Source organism: Hylobates moloch, unplaced genomic scaffold (assembly GCF_009828535.3).
Source record: "Hylobates moloch isolate HMO894 unplaced genomic scaffold, HMol_V3 SCAFFOLD_16, whole genome shotgun sequence".
Lineage (NCBI taxonomy): Eukaryota > Metazoa > Chordata > Mammalia > Primates > Hylobatidae > Hylobates > Hylobates moloch.
In genome coordinates, this window is record NW_026652291.1 from 56720929 (window position 1) to 56737386 (window position 16458).

A 16458-nucleotide genomic window follows, 5' to 3' on the forward strand; every position below is an offset into this window, starting at 1 on the left:
AGTTCTATTTAATTAGTGCAGAAAAAGGGGTGCATGTTTTATTCAATAGTGCACTGGGGGCACTATTATTACTTTATAAATATTAATCATTAGACAGGATAACCAAAGATATTTCAAATGATTTATAATAAAACTATAAATTTGATGATTCTTTGGTCACATTATTAAGTTTAAAGCATCATATGTAAGTGACTATATTTCCCTGTTAATTTGGATTATTTTTCTTTACTTTTAACTATTTTTTAAGAAACATTAAATTTTAGAGCTTCAAGGGACCTTAGATGTCATATAAACCTACCCCATAATTTTAGATAAGAAAAAAAACTAGAAAGATCATTTACTATTAAATTTACATAAATGTCATGTAATCCATTATCCTTATGTTTTCATATCATTTGAACAATTTGTCTCATGTGATTTATATATAAAATATTTTTTTAACAACCAGACATTCAAACTACACATATCCTGTCCATGGTAATTCACTATTTAATATACTCTAAGAGCTTTCAAAGATTCTTTTTCAATAACAAGTATATTGGCTTTTTCAGATCACTGATTATATAACAATGTACTGTCAGCTAGTTGTTTCTCTCACTGAAGATCAGGCCAAAGGTGGGCCTTTCCTCAAAGAAAAATGATCAGGTCAGGGTGTTATTATTTTGTTTTAGAATGGTAAGAGCAATTGCTCATTGAATCTTTCATCTTTCATCAAATTATCCACAAGGCATACAATCAAGAATAAACAACTTTTAGAAATTTTAACTTGTAAATGTAAGTATATATTTCCCATCAGCCCTGTTGTAGCTCTAGGTCTGAGTGTTAGAATTGTGCTAATTAACTGTCTACCAAACACAAGCTCTGAATTATCACATAATAAATAATTTGTAGGCCTTGATTCCTGTGCTAAACTGTTGATCTGTAGAGAGAATTAAACACATCGTTGTGTTTACTCAGAAGACAATACATTGTTTTGTCTACTTTTTAAAATTCATTTTTATTTCTTACATATATCAGGCACTCAAAGTGATGCAAAATATTGTGTTGTAAATTAAGGACATAACATTTCACAGAACACCTGGCAAAATAGATACGAGCATATTCAAGGCAGTAATGAGGATAAAAGAACTCTTCAAAAGTAAAAATACAAAATAATTTAAAAAGAAGGGGAAATAAAAGAATATTTCCATCCTGCAGACCTCTTTTGATTAGTAAAATTAGCTTCTTTGTAGGTAACAACTAACAGCTCAAACAATGGTTAAGTTTGATTTGATTCTGAGACAGCCAGGTGGGAAGTGCTCCCTGGCAGAACCTCCAACCATCCTGCATGCTGGAAGGAATGTGCACTCAGGTAGAGCCACAGAAGCTTGAAGCGGGAAGGAACCAGGGCGTCATCTTCCTGGGTGGAACCTGGGATTCAGTGTGCAAGGTGGGAAGTACACTAGCAGGACTCTGGCTTTGCAGATGTTCCCTGTTTACCTTTTTTCCACTTTTTGTCAAATAAATTCAACTTTTCTCACCCTTCAGCGTGTCCGTGAGCCTAATCTCTCATGGCTGCGTGACAAGAACCCAGCTCTTAGCTGAACAAAGGAAAAAGTCCTGCAACAGCTTTGGTGCCCAGAAGATAAAGCTTGAGAAGGGGTGAGTGAAATGGGGAATCAAAACCTCTCACTGTCAATTCTAAGCCTTTTCATCCTCAGACTTCTGAGGGTGGGGGAAACCCCTGTCGCTCCCGGGGGTCGGTGGCCTTTCTGTGGCTTTTTCCTTCCTTTTTTGGGACAGACAGTTGAGTGGCAGCTCCTGGCTCCCCCTTTCCTCCTGGCTGGGGCTGGTGAACATGATGGGTCCCTGGCATCTTCCCCTTCCCTGGACAAGGGGCTCAGCTCTTTGGGACAGCAATGAAGTTTTTCTCCCTGGTGGAGGAACATTTGCATAAGAATAAGAGATTCTTCCCCCAGGCATCCTTTTTTCTTCTTCACCCTATCAGCAGTTAACTTTTAAATGGGTTTTCCTTTTGGAAGATGTTTTACTAAGCTAGGAATGATAAGGATCACTGTTTATATTCTCTGTAAAGTTTTGGTGGTGATAAGGGATCTTGTGAGGACTGGGTTTTCTCCCATCTGTCTGTGTAGTTGTATATGTTTTTAGTTTGTAAGGTCTATAAAAAGAGCTTTAATTAATTCGGCCTAAAGGAAGACAAGCACTTGGATCAAATATTTTTTAAAGGGAATATGAAGGCTGTAGTACCTTTCAGTTCACGTGACTTTAATCTTTCAGAAATAAAAACAGCCTTAAAGATTATTGGTAAAATGCAGATGCCATCAAAATGTAAACAGGTCGACTAAATTTTGCAGGTCAGATGCAAGGTTTGCTAAATGTTTTAAGGTTATAAACTGCTTTTTGGGTTTTGAGAACTATTTGACTTGCTGGTTTCACAGTTGGTACATAAGGGGACATACAGAATTAACCACACCCTTAATTATGCTGAAAGGAGTCAAACCTTGGTCACACTCAGCACACAATTAACACAACTTACCAGGTTTTACATTAACGTTAAAAATTGGTAGGAGTTACCATTATAGCATGTAATTGAAACTACTGGAAATAGATTTACATGTGAGGTGCATAAGAACAGTAAAATGTGTTTTTTTAGTAAAAGATTATAAAAAGGCCTAAAGATATAAATTCTTGCCTATTATTAAAGGACTGTTTTAAAATTAGATAAGATAAAGGTAAAAATTAAAACAACTGGTGGAAGGATTGTAAGAACTAATCTTGTAAAAGAAATTCTGTGTGTGAACACGGACTAAATTAAAGAGGGTATTAGATGGTTTTTCTGTAAATTGAACATTGAAATAAAAGAGCAACAAGGTTTTCTTAAGGCACTAATCTGCTCTTATAGCAAAATTTGTAAAAGGCTGTAAGAGGATTTTGCTTTTTTAAAATTTCTGAGTCATCATTTAGGCAAACTAAATAATTTATGGTAACCTGGAATTCTGTTTCATAAAATCAAGTGTTTTAAACCTTTAACATATGTAACAGGCTTCCCAAAATCAAACTTCAGTTTCAAAATTCTTTCTTGACACCTGGCTTTTGGAGGCTCCAGAAGGGCCCCTGGAATGTCCAGAAAAGAGGCAAACAGGATTATTGTGCATGTTTAGGTACATGGGATTGCTAAAATGATGTTCAATCTTCTTTAGGTTATAGTTTTGTAATATATGTGCCAAAATTTTATGGGATTTCTAAAATTCAAATGTCTTGAGTATATGCTGTCAATCATAATTAAGGTTGTTTAAGTTACTGTAAACCATGGAGGTAAGGTAACTTCTTTGTCAATTGTGTTTGTAACTGTAACTACCCTGGACGTTTTGCTATTCACAGACAATTGTCTTGTTCTTATGAACGCCAGTCTTATGTATTCAACTGACTCTTCAACATCTACATTTGAATATCTAATGGGCATTTTTAAATCAACAAGTACAAAATAGAGGTCTTGATCTTCCCCCTTATAAAGTGATTCTTTCACAGTCCTTCCGTATCCGTTAATAGCAACTTCATATTAAGTTATTTAGCCCTAAAATCTTGGAGTCATCCTTGACTCCTATTTGTGACTGTTTATAGCCTGTCAGTAAATCCTGTTGCCTTTCCCGGACTGAGCCACCATCATCATTCTGGACCATATCAATTGCCTCCAAATAGTATGTATATATGTGTTTATGTTCAATTCATATAACCAGTATCTATGATGATATATACTTTCTGTATTTTTAAATCAGTTTGTACCACCAACCAGTTGTCTACAGCCAGTTACATTGTTATTCAAATTGCATGGAGTACCCTAAGAAGATGATCTGTTCTATTTCATCTAACATTCAAATTTTATGTAACCAGATAGAAGGATTCTAGATTCTAGATTATATGATATTTATATTGTATAATGCCACATAAAAAGTGAGGAAACGTAATTTAAATAGTTACTTTTATTTCTACAATTTACTCTCAGTACAGAGTTATCCTGTTGAAACCTTAAAAGCAAGTGAAATCTCTGCTTAAAAGCCTACTCGTAGCTTTAGTCTCACTCAGAATAAAAGACTAAGGCCTTGCAAGGATTTTACAAGGCTCTCACAGTTTACAACCTATATGTCTTTTACCTCATTTTGTATCACTCTCTCCCTTACCTACCTTTTTTCCAGCCACACTGGTTTTCTTGATGAATTCTGTCAAACCAGGATGTTCTAACCCCCAGGCTTCTATAGTTTTCTCTGTCATGAACTCTCTCTGCTTAATTATAAAATGGTTTGTTTCCTCATTTCCTTTGGATTTTGCTGAAATATCACCTCCAGAAAGTTTCTCTGATCACCCTATTCTAAATTTAATACCACTTCTATTTCTTCTTGTTTTCTTGTTCACTATAGCGCATTCTATATTTTACTTATATGTTCTATTTGCTATCTCGTCTTCACAGAAATGCAAGCTCCTCATGAATTTGTGCTTGATTTTTTCATTGCTGTAACCCTCTATTTTAATTGGCCCTGGCACATATTTGTGGCTTAAAACAAATATTTGTTGCTGAGTCAGTTAATGAATTCAGTGTTGAGCAATATTTTTCTGTATACGACTGCCTTGATTGCTGTGAAAATCTTATAAAAGAATCCAAGAGAATTAGTTGAAAGTGTACGATTACCACATTATGTTTTGTTCCTTTCTTTTGTGTTTCCTTTTGGGTAAATCTAGTTTCTGTTTTTAATGATGTTTTATTCATTTGAAACAATATTCCTTCCCAATTTTTAATGGAATGTAAACTTCATGAAGATGCATTAACAGTTTTATTTCCCATTTTGAAATTTCTTTCTCATATTACACAAAATTGTACAATTTGGCACTGTTAAGAATTTTATAGAGCTGTCTAGGCTGGTTTGAAGTGATTTTCCCTCATCACTCCTTGACTAGTATTCCACTGTTTAATTCACATGAGAAATTGAGCAAAAGAGCAGATAGAGTTACAACCTGTAGATCTTTAATTAGTGTCTTCACTATCCAGAGGCACACATTTATAATCCTCTAGAGTCCTTACTATGATGCATAGAAGATGGTTGGCTAAATCTGATAAGTTAATATACTCAGATACTGTTATTTTCCTCTAAACTTATTTTTTACCCCCAAAATAAGACAGTATTTTGTATATTTTACTTGATATAAAGACAGGAGGATATGTGTAAGCAGAATATAATTGCTAACCTTTAATAAAACAATTCCAATGTTTTCAGGTTCAGTACAGAAACATTAAGATTGTTAATATGTAATATAATTATTGCATCAGACCATCGATTCTGGGAGGTTTCGTTTGTTCATGCTTAAAATTACAGTTGCACAGACAATCCTAGTACTATTCAATCATTTGCAGTTATTTTTTCTATATTTCTGTGTTTATATATTCATTTTAATATTTTATTTATTCTGATATCTATACACGTTAACATTTAGACCATTCAGCTCACCTTTTAAAAACAATGAAACACATGTCATTTAATTTTTTTACCAATATTTCCATGAAGGTTTCAATATTGCTCTTTTGTCTGAATTTTTGTTATAAATATGAAAATGTTTCCCATGAGTAGATATTATTTTGTAAAAAAAATCAGTAAACTAATTTATGAACTCTTATATATAACAAAACCAAACAATTGTATGGACTGTAGTGTTTTCTCCATTTCTACTACATTTTTGTGTGCTTTATACATTTCTATTATAGCACTTACCTAAATTATGTATTCATTTGCATGTCTTTCTCTTGTATCTATAGACTTGTGCCTAGGATTCTGCTTGATCTTAAAACTTACTCATGAAGATTTTTAAATAAATGGTATTATCGTGGGTGAATGTATGATGAATCTACTTTGTGCTAAATAATTTTCTTTGTAAATCTTATGCTAGTTTTTACAATTTATAGAGTATTTTTCTTTTTGAAGGATATACACTTACTTGGTCTTCTTGGTTTCCAGATTCAAACTGGAAATATGTTCATAATCTTTAATTCTATTTTATAGTCATCAAGGAAAATGGGGGTGTTCATTTAATGTACTAGTTTGTTTCCTATTAGTAAATTTTAGTAATTGCTCTTATTTATACATCTAGAGCATTTCTCTTGTTGTTGGTTAAATGTACTAAGTCCTCACCTAACTGCTCTAACATAATAATACCTTTCTCTTGTGCCAAGCGTATACTGTATTCATTTTCCCTTTCCTATATGTAGAGGCTTTGTTCTCTTTTTCACTATTACGGTAAGGACACTTAACATGAAATCTATTTTTTAAAAAAACTTTTAAGTGTACAATAGAGTATTGTTAACTACAGGTACAATTTTTTTTTTTTTTTTAACTTGAAACATAGTACAGAGTTAGTACACATCTCACCACAATCTATTTTACTGTATTGGCCCATAGTGGAAGTTTAGATTCATGTAACAAAATACATTTTAAAATTGCAATAAAAGATCCAGGGTGTTAATCTTCTAGCTGGTAAAAACAATTACAAATTCTGTATTTGTTAATATTTTATTGGTTATTGCCACTTTTCCTTGAATTGAAAGGCCTAAAAGATAGACAAATTTTGCCAAATGCTTTATTTTGAGATGTAATTTTTTAACCTCATGACTGAGGAGAGAGCTGAAATTTCTCACATAAGGTGCAGCACAAATTTGATTTATGTTCAATATAATCTGTTATAACTCTGGAAAGAAAATACACAGTTAGGAATTTGTTAGTGCCTAGAGAAACAATATCTTTAAAGTCAGCAGGAGTGGATAAAAAGAAAATATTATGTGCTTTGTTGATATTCCAGTAACTGACCACAATGTTAAGTATATTCAATAGGCGAAATGTGTTTAAAATTTTATTTTAGAAAAGAACAGAAATAGAAGATTTAACTATATAGAGTCTAAAAGTGCTTAAAAAGATGTCCTTCATTGCTTTCTGTTAAATAAAATCTTGGTGATTTATTGATGGCATTACACCATGTTACACACTCAGCACTCCTCCTCCATTGTTCCCCAGAAAAACAAAATAAATGGTGAGGAAAAGAATCTGCTGTTCTTTTTTGGCTTATCTTAGAGCCTAAACCCAAAGACAAAGAACACTGGGTCAGGAGCAGTTAACTCTTAAGATCCTACTGCCTGTAGATATGTACCTACTTTTTGCTTCTTCTGCTAATTCAGTTTACTTTACAATAAAGCTCACAATTGATCAGAGATGTGGCTTATGCATTCCAGGGTGCCAATGACGACAGGGTAGATGATGAGTCTATTTTTTGCCTTAGACTTCTTTGAATCTGTGAATACTGACTTGTAGATGAGATTTCTGCTTTGTATCAGATGGGAAATCCAGTTGTTTCTTGTTCAAAGCCTGGTAATTCTCTCAACATTCCCCACGCTCTGCTTATTTTGCTGTTCTAGTATTCCTCTACACTTTGCTTTGTGGGATTTCTCATATTGAGAAATATAGAGACATAAATGTTGGGTTTGCTAAAGGTATCCCACAGATCATTCGTCTTCCAACAGTCAACTCGCTCAGTAGAGTAATTGCATCCACAATGTCTTATGCCATTCTTACTCCAATCTCCAAGCACATAGTGAGTTAATTAATTATGATATTGCCTGTTAACACTTTAATAAACCTTATCTTCTCTGTGACCAACCTTAGAGTTATTACTTCCCTAGCATTTTCCTCATAGCATGGACTGCTATCATCTAAAATTGCTCCAACACTTTGAAACTTTCGATTAATGCCTGAAGCAGCTTGTACTGAATTTCCTTGTCTTACCTTCAAGTATATTCATAATTTCTTTAGTTCCATTTTATAGTCATCAAGGAAAATGGGGGTGTTCGTTTTATGTTCTAGTTTGTCTCCTATTAGTAAATTTCAGTAATTGCACTTATTTATAAATCTAGAGCATTTCTCTGTTCTTGGTTAAATATACTAGCTCCTCACCAAACGTCTCTAACATAATCATACTTTTCTCTTGTGCCAAGGATATACTGTATTCATTTTCCCTTTTCTATATGTAGAGGCTTCATTCTCTTTTTCATTATTGTGGTAAAGACACTTAACATGAAAGCTATCCTCCTTTAAAACTTTTAAGTGAACAATAGAGTATTGTTAACTATGGGCACAGTGTCATACAGTAGATCTCTAGAACTTACTCATCTTGTATAACTGAAACTTTTTACTCACTGAGGAACAACTTCCCATTTCCGCCTGGTGACCACCATTCTACTCTCTGTTTCTATGAATTTGACTATTTTAGATGCCTCATGTAAGTAGAATCATGCAGTCTCGTCTTTCTGTAACTGCTTCATTTTACTCAGTATAATTTTCTCCAGGTGCATTCATATTGTCACATATGGCAGGATTTCATTCCTTTTTTAAGGCTGAATATTATTCCATTGTATGTATATATCACATGTGATTTATCTATCTATTGATGGGCATTTAAGTTGTTTCCATATCTTGGTTATTGGGCAAATTACTTGAATAGATATTTCTTCAAAGAAGACATACAAATGGCCAACAAGTATATGACAAGACAGTCAACATCATTAATCATCAGGAAAATGAAAATCAAAATTACAGTGAAATATAACCTCAGACCTCTTAGGCTGGCTATTATACATATGAAAAAAGATAGCTGTTGGCAAAGATGTGGAAAAAATGGAACCCTTGTATACTGTTGGTGGGAATGTAGAATTGTTTAGCCACTGTGGAAAATAGTATGGAGATTCCCTGAAATTTTTTAAAATAGAAATAACATATGATCCAGTGAAACTATTTCTGGGTATATATCCAAAGAATTGAGATTAGAATTTCAGATATCTGCATTCCCATGTTTATTGAGGCCCGCTTCTAAGACCACAAATCTTCCACAAATAATCTACTTTCTTCCTTCAGCTCAAGCTATTTAGTAGTTTCCAGTTTCTACTTCTGAAGGGAAATTGTCCTTGGAGCAGCATTATTTCTCTTTATTTATTTATTTGAGACTGAGTTTCACTCTTGTCCAGGCTGCAGTGCAATGACGCGATTTCAGCTCACTGCAACCTCCACCTACTGGGTTCAGGTGATTCTCCTGCCTTAGCCTCCCGAATAGCTAGGATTACAGGCATGTGCCACCACGCCTGGCTAATTTTGTATTTTTATTAGAGACAGGGTTTCTCCATGTTGGTCCAGCTGGTCTCGAACTCCCAACCTCAGGTGATTCATTTGCCTTGGCCTCCCAAAGTGCTGGAATTACAGGCGTGAGCCACCGCACCCACACCTCTTTATTTAATAAACTTTATAATTTCTCTAGAGAAAAAAATGACAAACTATTTTCATGGTAACTTTATCTACCTGATAGCCAAACCAACAAATTCCTGGAATAGGTTCCCTTAGTAATGTTTTTCTAGAGAAATTTATTTATTTAATTTCAGTTTTAAAATTTTGTCTCCATTTTAGTTTTTATATTTTACATTTCCAATCTTCTTTCCCATTCACAGAAAATACTTACAATGTGTTACATACACTTTTGTTTGTTTTCCTGAAAAATGTGCTTTATATTTTATGTGCAAGTAGTTTTAATATTCAAAACTGTTATTGTATAATATATCTCATTCTATTTTTTACTGGTTATCATGTATTGCGTTATTATTCAAAGCATTTGCTGCCGTTTGCTGTATGAGGATTATACTTCCCTTCTCCATTAATATCAGACTTGACTAGAGGACCTTGTTTGGCCAATGAAATGTGGTAAATGGCATGTGTCTTTGGTTTGTTTTTTCCATATCTCTATCTCAACTAGACGTAAGACGTTTCATTGCCAGTTTGAAAGTAAAACGTTGTATTTCTCATTGCTGCTCTCTTAAGACCAATCTGATGTATAATTAGCCCTATGGATAGTTTAAACCCACAAAATTCACATTTTCCTACAAAAATCACAAATATTTTCCTCAGCTTCCTGTTTCTTCATTCCTCATTATGTCTACTCCTATAATTTGGATATTGTCTGTGATTATAGTTCCTCATTGTTGAGGATAAATGCTTTCTTCAGTGTTAGATTTTAAAAAAACAAAACAAAACCCTTACCAATGTATTATGCAACTCTTAGATTTAGCATCTTTTACTGCAACTTTGAGATTTATTTATCCTGCTATCTAAGCACCTCCTCTAAATGTGTTTATGACTGTATTTCATTATTTCAAAAAATGGTGTTTTCAACACATTTGGGGTCTTTTTAAGAAAACTTTCTGAAAAGCATGTCTTATAATACCTGACCTTTGCATTTGAATGACAGTTTAGTTGGATATAAAATTCTGGTTACAAAATATTTTCCTTCAATTAAAAAAAATTGTTCTTTTTTTGTGAAATTAGATTTATTTTCTTTTTTTTAAAATTATTATTATACTTTAGGTTTTAGGGTACATGTGCACAGTGTAATTTATCTTTTTGATATGAAGGCACCACATTTGGATTTAATGAATAAGAGCATAGATCAAACATTTAATTCAAGCTGGATTTGGTAATTAGATGAGCCTATGAGAATGTCTCCCTTTGAAAGAATATAAATGCACTGAAAAAAAGTAAATAAATTTAATATGTATATATTGGGGAAAGCACCAGTATGAATATTGAACTAGGAAATAAGAAGGTATGTCATGTTTGGTGACTTCCCAATGGTCCATTAGCCGCCTTTCTTCCTCAATTTATAGAAATCCAATTTGTTCAAGTAGCAATATGTGTGTGTCATTCTCCAAGCCTTAGGGAAGCCATATTTGATATAAACCAAGCAAAATAATCCCAGTACTATTTTGTGAGGGCTTTTTTTTTTTTTTTTTTGAGACAGAGTCTCGCTCTGTCGCTAGGCTGGAGTGCAGTGGCGTGATCTCGGCTCACTGCAGCCTCCGCCTCCTGGGTTCAAGCAATGCTCTTGTCTCAGCCTCCCGAGTAGCTGGGACTACAGGCGAGCATCACCATGCCCAGCTAATTTTTGTACTTTTAGTAGAGACGGGGTTTCACCATGTTGGCCAGAATGGTCTCAATCTCTTGACTTCGTAATCCGCTTGCTTCGGCCTCCCAAAGTGCTGGGATTACAAGTGTGAGCCACCGTGCCCAGCCTGTTTTGTTTTTTTGTTTGTTTGTTTTTGTTTTTGTTTGAGGTGGATAAGCAACTCACTTATATCTCGAGCCATAGGGTAAAGGATATTGTAGATTTAGAAGAAAATAACACACCTTTTTCCTTTAACCAAAATTTATTTTAGAGAAGACGGTACTTGGAGATGTTTCAGTCATGTTTAAATCATGAGCGTATAAAACTAATGAAAATACCCCAAGTGTGGCATTGAAGATATGTAGAAAAAGCTTAGCTATTTGTTGTCATTGCTGAGGCTTTTTGCCAAATATGGAATCATTCAATTTTCTTATTATATTAATTAAATACCTTTATTATGGAGTTTTGTTATTTTTTTAATTAGGATATAAGTTACTCTGCTATAACAAAGAGAACTAAAAATATAGAAACTCATACCAGGTGAGGTTTTATTTCTCTACATGTAATAGTTCAGCAGTGCATGGGCTATTCAGGGTGAGTGGGTTGCTGGGTCTACAATGCCATGAAGGAAACGAGGCTTATTCTATCTTATTTCTTTGCCACCTCTCCACCTCCACCCCCAATGGCGTTGCCCTCATCAGCATGATCAGCATTAACATTATGACCACATTGATGTTCTACCCTGTAAAAAAGGGAAAATGGAGAGAAAACAATTTCATTTTTAAAATAATGTGATGTGAGCAGAATGTTGCACACATTCTTTCTACTCACCCTCCAGTAGCCAAAAGTCAAATGGCCACACCCAGCTTCATGGGATTCTAGGACATGAAACTTCTAGTTGGGAGTTCGTGCCCTGCTAAAACCTTGGGTCAACAGTTGGTTTTACATTGCTCAAAAGACAAAAACAAAAACAAAACAAAACAAAACAAAGGAAAAACAATTGATAGTTTTTTTTCCTACACTTGTAGCAATTGAAACACTTTAAGAAATAACTGATCTGAACAGTCAAATATTTCTCAGATTTTAACAAGATAAACAATGAGAATTATTTTTAAGTTTTTATCTTTAAGAGGTTCTGGCTGGGTGTGTTGGCTTATGCCTGTAATTCCAGAACTTTGGGAGGCCGAAGCGGGCAGATCACTTTAGGTCAGGAGTTTGAGACCAGACTGGCCAACATGGTGCAACCCTGTCTCTACTAAAAATATTATGTTGGTGCCATTTGGCAAAAACCGCAATTACTGTTGCACCAACCAAATACAAAAATTAGCCTGGTGTGGTGGCATGTGCCTGTAGTCCCAGCTACTCCACAAGCTGAGGCAGGAGGATCCCTTGAACCTGGAAGGTGAAAATTTCAGTGAGCTGATATCATGCCACTGCACTCCAGCCTAGGAGACAGAGCAAGACTGTCAAAAACAAACAAACAAACAAAACCATAAAACAGCCGGGCGCGGTGGCTCATGCCTGTAATTCCAGCACTTTGGGAGGCCGAAGCGGGCGATCACCTGAGGTCGGCAGTTCGATACCAGCCTGACCAACGTAGAGAAACCCGTCTCTTCTAAAAATACAAAATTAGCCGGGTGTGGTGGCACATGCCTGTAATCCCAGCTACTCAAGAGACTAAGGCAGGAGAATCGCTTAAACCCGGAAGGCGGAGAGGTTGTGGTGAGCGGAGATCGAATCACTGCACTCCAGCTTGGGCAACAAGAGTGAAACTCTGTCTCAGAAAAAAAACCGAGGATTTCTTTACTTTGAAAAAAAGTGGGTTCAAAAACGTACCATAGAGGAAGCCAGACTGCAGGAATTGAACACAAAAGATTATATAAATAATGTTGGTACAGAAAGTGTGGAAAAATATATGGGCATGTAAATTTAAGACTACTATTTTAAAGCTGAAATGAATGAGCATATCCCAACATTGGTAGGTAGAACAACAAAAATTAATATAGTGAATTATATCATCAGATATTCAAATGTTAAACTAACCATGTGTTCTTTCACTAAACACTGACTAATAATGAGCTTTCTTCTTCCCTCTCATATATTGATTGATGGTGATAATATTTTACTGGATATTTTTCATTTATTACAATGAATTTGTCAGATATGGGAATCATAGCTTTGCTAGCATCGTAAAGTAAGTTGGAAAATATTCCTGCTTTCTCTATATTTAAAATAATTCCTTTAAGAGTCAAGTGTTTCTTACTTAAGCAATAGAATTATCAAAGCAAGTCATTTGAACTTGAAACTTCTATGTAAGAAGGTTAATTATAGATATTGCACAATTTATATCATATTTTATTTCTTTACATCAAAATTTCAAAATAAATTCCATAAATTTAATTATACCCTTTAGTGTCATTAACATCTGTATGACATGTAATATTCCCCCGTTTTCACTCCTGATATTGGAAGTTGGTACTTTTTTTGTTGTACCTTGATTAATTTCCCCAAGGAGTTATGAATTTTAAAAAACAGCTTTTGTTGATTTTCTCTATTCCATATTGTTTTCTACTCTATTAATTTTGGCTCACTTCTAACTTATTTCCATCGTACATTCTCTGCTGTACTAGTAATTTCTATACAGATACTTTAAAACTTTTTATTCTTTTCCAGTGTATACATATTAAAGCTATTAATTTTCTTTTACTTATTGCTATTGCTGTATTCTGTTTCATTAAGCCACATTTTTAGTATCATTTGGCTTATATTATGTTCTTTATATTTTGCCCTCTTTTTGAGCCTTGGATTATATATAGTGGTAGTGCTTAATTTTTAAACTGTTAAGAGTTTTCTTCTTTTCATTTTTAAAATTTGTTTCTTAATCCCACAGGTGATAGATAATACACTCAGTATGATTCCCGACCTATGAAGTTTTTTGAAACTTGCTATATAGCCGAGCATATAAATGCTGCAACTTTAGAAATGTGCACTTTATTAACATTTACTTTCTACAGGTTCCCTGTACTGTGTTTTATACATTTAAAGTTAAAGTTTGATCGTTGTTATTTTGTGTATTTTTACTGACAAGCGCTGAGACATCTATCAAAATCCTCCAATTTGAATGTGAATTTCTCAATTTATTTTTATTTTTATGTCATTTTATTTCTTTATACATGCTTGGATATGTAATTCAGAGCATACAAGTTAAGGATAGTAATATATTCCTAGTTGATTGACTCTTTTATCATTATGGGATTTTTTTTTTCATTATAATTAGAAATCTTGTTTTTTAATAGTCTTTTATTTTTAATTTTTATGGGTACATAATAGGTGAGTATATTTATGGTATACATTAGATACTTTGATACAATCATGCAATGCATAATAATCACATCATAGAGAGTGAAGTATTCATCCTCTCAAGCATTTCTCCTTTGTGTTATAAATAATTCAGTTTCACTCTTTTAGTTACTTTAACATGTATAATTATCATTGACTATAGTCACCCTGTTGTGCTGTCCAGTAGTAGGTCTTATTCATTCTGAGTAATAATTATTGATGTTAGACAATTTTTTCTGAAATCTGTATAGCTACATTGTTTCTTGTTTTGTTTTTATCATATAAATCTATTATCATTTAATTAAAAATACATTATCTTCCTTATATTTAATTTTTTTCTCTTTTAAGCAGCATGCAGTTAGAGTTTTCTTCAGTCTTAATATCTTTGTCTTTAAATTGGAAGATTTAGATCTTTTTTAATTTGAAGTAATTATGAATTTATTTTTACTTGAATCCACCAGCAAACTTTTCTATTTGTCCCATTTTCTATGCTTTATTTTGCTATTTTCTTGACTTATTTTTAATGAATCAATAATTGAATCATTTATCTTTGATTACTTTATTTTAAAATACTTTTAATAGTTATGCTAGAGATTATAACAGGTCTTGTAGATTTATTAATGTCTAACATAAATTTTTAATTTTAACACCTCCCAAATGATGCAAGGACCGTCAACACTTAAAAGTAATGTAGGCTCCTTTATTTTTGTATTCTTGTTTCTGAATATTAATTCTGCATATACTTAAAACTTACGTACATATATATTATTGCATTACATATTTAATATACTTTTAGATTCACCCACATATTTATCCTTTTCCTGGTTCTTTATTCCTTTTCATAATTTTGTGTTTTGAACTGCTACAATTTTTTATTGGTTTTATCTAATGATCTCACTTTGGAATTGCTTTTGTATAGAGGTTACTGGAGAGAATTATCTCAGTATTTTTTTTTCCTTTTCACATAGAAACACTTATTTCACCTGTATTTTTGAACGATATTTTTATTAGTTATATAATTCTAAGCTGCCAGTTATTTATGCTTACCACTTTAAAGCTGTCAAGTTACTATCTTCTAATATCATCCAATTTTTCTGATAAGAAGTCATCTTTACATTTGATTGTTATGCCTTAGGAGGCCATGTGTTGATTAACTTTGGCCATTAAGAGGTTTTTATTGACCTTTGATTTTCAGGATTTTATTATAAATTGTCTAGTTTACGGGTTGCTTGTTTTTGTTTGTTTTTTTTTATTTTTTTGTTTGTTTTTGTTTTTTGGCTTGCAGCTCTTAGAGATTTTCCAGTCACTGACTTGACAAACTTATTCATTTGTTATATCTCTTCAAATACTGTTTCTGTGTTATTCTAGTGCTCCAATGACCCAAATACAGCTTTTTATTATTTTCCCAGCTGTATTTTTCAAATTAAAAAAAATTTAATTTTTTTAATTTTTAATTATTGTAATTACATAGTGTTTATATTTATGGAGTATGTAAGATATTTTGATACAGGCGTTCAATAATCACATCAGGGTAAATGGGACAGCCATCTCCCTCAAGCATTTATTCTTTATTGGTGTTATAAACAATCCAATTATATTCTTTAAGTTATTTTTTAATGTTCAATAAATTACTGTTGACTGTAGTCATTCTGTCTTACTATCAAAGACTAGATCTTGTTTTTTTTTTTTTGCAAGTCTTTTCATTTTTATTACTCAGAAAAGTTTCTTTTTTTTATTTAGCTTTCTGACTCTGTGCTTGTGCCTTCAACACTTTCACAATGATTTTCTGCTCCTCGATAAGGAAAGCACGCTTGATCCTGTCACGAACACATTTAGCACACATGGAACCACCATAGGCCCTGCTGACATGTTTCTTTGTTTTGGACAATCTCATAAGAACTTTAGGTCTTCCAGCACGAACCCCTCGAAGTCTGCCTGGGCACACACCACATGCAGATTTTGGTGCTTTCCCAACCTTCTTGGTATAAAGGTAAACAATTCTATTACCAGGGGTTCGGGACAGCCTAGTTATGTTAGAGGCTGTATTGTAGGAAAGCCTACGTCTGTATGTCAAACGCTGGACCATTCTGAGTGCCTGCAGACAAC

The 16458-nt window shown here is 33.4% G+C and overlaps 1 protein-coding gene across 1 annotated transcript; it reads right to left on the reverse strand.

Annotated features, from left to right (window-relative positions):
• Positions 1-16022: 16022 nt before the first annotated feature.
• On the reverse strand, positions 16023-16458 carry LOC116484758 (large ribosomal subunit protein eL34-like). Its single transcript, XM_032753712.2, has one exon. The coding sequence runs from the start codon at positions 16436-16438 to the stop codon at positions 16085-16087; it is 354 nt and encodes a 117-aa protein (XP_032609603.1). The 5' UTR covers positions 16439-16458; the 3' UTR covers positions 16023-16084.

What these genes read in the sequence shown, in the direction of transcription:
- LOC116484758 (XM_032753712.2), bottom strand. Translation starts at nt 16,438, where the DNA reads ATGGTCCAGCGTTTGACATACAGACGTAGGCTTTCCTACAATACAGCC.